The sequence below is a fragment of the Limulus polyphemus genome, unplaced genomic scaffold (assembly GCF_000517525.1).
Source record: "Limulus polyphemus unplaced genomic scaffold, Limulus_polyphemus-2.1.2 Scaffold1435, whole genome shotgun sequence".
Classification (NCBI taxonomy): domain Eukaryota; kingdom Metazoa; phylum Arthropoda; class Merostomata; order Xiphosura; family Limulidae; genus Limulus; species Limulus polyphemus.
In genome coordinates this window covers 218,028-222,207 of record NW_013667045.1, presented here as the reverse complement: position 1 = coordinate 222,207, position 4,180 = coordinate 218,028, and the positions used below count along the sequence as shown (strand labels likewise).

Below are 4,180 nucleotides of genomic sequence, written 5' to 3'. Positions count from 1 at the left end.
TTCTGCGAAATTTGCCGCTGACTTATTTCACCATCTGCTTGATCCTTCCTACTAACAAAATCTGACAATTCGAGAGAACCTGAAGTTCTAGGCATGTTGTAGCACAATATAATTAGTGTGCGGACCATTTTCATTTATATAGTGCTCTGTGAACACAAATTAGTTAGCATAAATTAGTTAAATGACGAAAAATTAGGTGTCTATTTATTTACTTGTGACCACTCAGTGTATATACAATTCACACATCAAAAGTATGTCGAAAGTAAAACTGTATACATTAATCATAACGCTTTTTGCAAATCTTCTTCGTTCCTCGTATTAGATTATGTGCACAAAACCTCATTTTCTTTTTAGATGCTAATAGATACACAAAATATCCATAATTCTTAGCAAAACCAACAGCCGTTCGCTTTAACACTTATTGTGCTTATCGCCATCTAGTGTGAATCACGAAAGTTGAAGCTAATGAAATACTTATGTTTTCCAAAAACAGGTAAATGAACAATTGATGTACTAACTAAAACACTCCTTTTGTTAATGACACTTGGCTGTAACATGACAGTGCAAGTTGCCAAAGCCACCCGAGTACGAGGTGGTTAATAAAGTCACTTCTCTTACAATGTTCTACCCATAATTGTTCATTAAGCCAGTTTTGAAGGTTAATGTGAAAATCATTTACCCCAAATTACATGTCTTCTATTATAAGTAACCTAAGGTTTAAGCTACAACTTTCAAGTTTTAAAATACTGCTTATAAAACGGATAAACAAAAGCTGTTAACACCAACCTTTCTTTATCGAAAAGATAAAAATACCATCACTATCTTACTTTTACAGCATGATAAAAACTCTATAATCTGAGCGCTCTCGAAAGGTGGACCTTTCTTCTTCAGGGGCAGTAATGTAGTACATACAAAACTATCATTGCAAAATGAAAAAAAAAATCTAATTTTTAGAACGATCAGTTACTTAATAACTTTTGACGGGTAGTATTTAATGCAACAATATGAATGAAATAGTATACAGCCAGGTTTTTATAAAATAATGAACAGAATAAATTTAAACATTGCCAGGAGGAACCACACTACATTGTTATTCTACGACACTTAACAGTCAGTACTCACCAGGTAAAGTGGTAATTGAAAATAAAAATTATGATTATTTAACTATTACCTGAGAATTAGAATATACAGTATACATTGTGTTCTTGGAGATGATATATGACGGAAGTAGGGTAATTTTGTAGACTTTAACGACTATTTATTTTTACTGGCAGGTCAGAAGAATATTCAAATCAAGACGTCAAGCTCGTACAGATAAATCATAGGAGGCGATTCTTGGACATTATAATCAGTTAGAAAGAACACGAGAAGCAGTGGGAAAGGATAGTTATCAATATTTGTAGGTAATGCTATAGACATTATACAAATAGGTGGACTAACTGGTTATATCTTTTAGGTTATATCTTCAATGAATTAATAATGTAGTCACACTCGAAATAAATGTAAAGCTAAAACATGTTAAACAGGAGTAACCACACAGGAAAATTGAAACTACAAGCTGTTACACAGAAGTGATCACACGTGGTGGGCAGTAGTAACTATAGTTTGCTAAATAGGAGTGATGTCACGCGTTGAACATTAAAAATTACAATCGATTAAAGAGGAAATATCACACGTGGCGAATACTGGAAACTATAGCCCCTATTAGACAGAAGACATCACACGTGATGAATACTGGAAACTATAGCCCCTATTAGACAGAAGTCATCACACGTGATGAATACTGGAAACTATAGCCCCTATTAGACAGAAGTCATCACACGTGATGAATACTGGAAACTATAGCCCCTATTAGATAGAAGTCATCCCACGTGGTGAATACTGGAAACTATAGCCCTTGTTAGACAAAAGTCATCACACGTGGTGAATACTGGAAACTATAGCCCCTACTAGACAGAAGTCATCACACGTGGTGAATACTGGAAACTCTAGCCCCTATTTGACAGAAGTCATCACACGTGGTGAATACTGGAAATTATAGTGGTGAGTATTAAAAAGTACGGTATGCTAAAGAAGACAGATCACACGTGGTGGAGAGTAAACATTGTAACAGCTTTTACAGATGAGTGATCGAATCTATTGGAGAGTAAAAATGTTAAAGGGGGAGAGACCATATCTGGTGGAAATTAGTAATAGCAACTAGTTCTTGATATCTAAGTACATATGTAGGACAATGAAAACTACATGTTTGATAGTGCTGATAATATATTAACTAGGCAGTACTAGACTTGTGATAGTCAATGGACACAACAGTTGGCTGATACTTGTCACAGGTTGACTCTTCAAATAGTCTAATATTAACATGTATAATCATGCAGGCAGCACACTCGGCATTTAGTTCTAGATAATCAACTGTATTGGTCATTAGATTACGACTACTTGTAAGTAACAGAATTTGTGTTGATTTACACAGTATTACTGACACATTCTAGCCAAGCAAAAGTAACATTCTTAGAGAGTGTGGTAGCTAGCTAAAAGGGTAACTTTTATGCGTTAGGTCAAACTGTTGAAAACATGTAACAAGACAATTTACGAAGAATAATTTCTTACCCGTATAAACTTTTTCAGCTACATATTTTTTAGGATCTCCTGATATCTTGATTTCGAAACCATTATCTCCGGGTGTTTTCTGGTTTGTAACACCAGCGGGTTCTCGATGGCATTGCCCCGTGTAGCTGTTAGGAAAATATCGGTGAGAAGTGGGATCAGCTCCGACGATTTCGGTACCTACGCCAATTACCGATAGTAATATGACAGACCATACGAGTATACTAAATTTAGTTTGAACTGTTCTCATTGTTATAGTTTTAAATCATGAATAGCTACTAAGGTGCTGAATACACGACCCACGCTTCACTAACGGCGGATCCTATCTGAACTGCCAGAGTAGCGTGTTCCTCTAGTAAAGTGCCTTCCCGTCATGTCTCGCGCCATAAATCTGTTGCCACCAGAGTGCCTCATTCCTTCGCGAGTTAACAAGTAGCAGAGCAGACAGGGACAAGAAGTTCGGTAGCCATACCAAATATTTGCTTAAATAAACTAGTGGTATTGGCGAGTTTATGCTGTTGAAGAAACGTGTTTAATAGATTACGCAACCTTTAATACACGAACTATAAAAGGCACAGTTCAGAAGTAGTTAAGCACGGTTCACTAGTGATGTCTTGAATTTATTTTTCTATCGTCTATTCTTCGATTGCGTTTTTAAGAAATAGCACTCATTTAAAAAATAAAAAAAATAAAAACACTTAAACTTGGCGGCTACGTTTACACATGTTGCTTATAATGTTATTTTTTTATTTAATGAGTATTAACCCGTGGTGGGCAGAGCACAGATAGACCATTGTGTAGCTTTATGCTTAATTACAAACAAACAAACTTTTAAATCTAATGTTTTTCCAAAACTCTTTGAATATACTTTTCCATTGAAAAAACATTTTACTTAGATTTTCAAATTACTATTTCAGAGTAGTAAAATTAAATTTTCTTGAAAAAAAACTGCGTGTGTTTAGAAAGGCCTTTACTAAAATTGTCCCCCGCTAAAATTAGTGGTTCGATTCCCCTGGATGGACACAGCAGATAGCCCGATGTGGCTTTGTTATAAGAAAAACACACATACACAAACACGTTATAAATATTGATACATGTTCAAAACATCGTGAAAAAGGAAATGAACTTGCGGTAATATGTGTTTTCTAAAATACATAACACTTTATTCAATCTTTCTAGTGAAGTAAGATGTTTCGGCAAAAATATTGCTACAAAAACATGTTCCTATTGGTTCGGACTGCAAACATGACACTTCGCGTACTACTGCTGCGAGAATGCGCTCCGCACTTTGCGTTTGTTTTGAATTTTGCGCAAAGCTACACGGGGGCTATCTGCGCTAGCCGTCCCTAATTTAGCAGTGAAAGACTAGAGGGAACGCAGCTAGTCATCCCCACCCACTGCCAACTCTTGGGCTACTCTTTTACCAACGAATAGTGAGATTGATCGTAACATTATAACGCTGCATGGCTGAAAGGACGAGCATGTTTGGTGAGATGGTGATCCGAACCCGCGACCGCACTTTGGCACGTGGATGTGGTACAAGAGTTGTCGTTTGGTGCTGTTTAATAGTTGC

General features: G+C 36.2%; 1 protein-coding gene across 1 annotated transcript in view; it reads right to left on the bottom strand.

Annotated features, from left to right (window-relative positions):
- Positions 1–2,951, bottom strand: part of LOC106463550 (spondin-1-like) — a 58,435-nt gene extending 55,484 nt beyond the window's left edge. Inside the window, exon 1 of the mRNA XM_013923600.2 lies at positions 2,611–2,951. Within this exon, the coding sequence (XP_013779054.2) occupies positions 2,611–2,857 (247 nt within the window). The 5' untranslated portion in view covers positions 2,858–2,951. The remainder of the gene's footprint in view (positions 1–2,610) is intronic.
- Between the last annotated feature and the right edge of the window lie 1,229 nt (positions 2,952–4,180).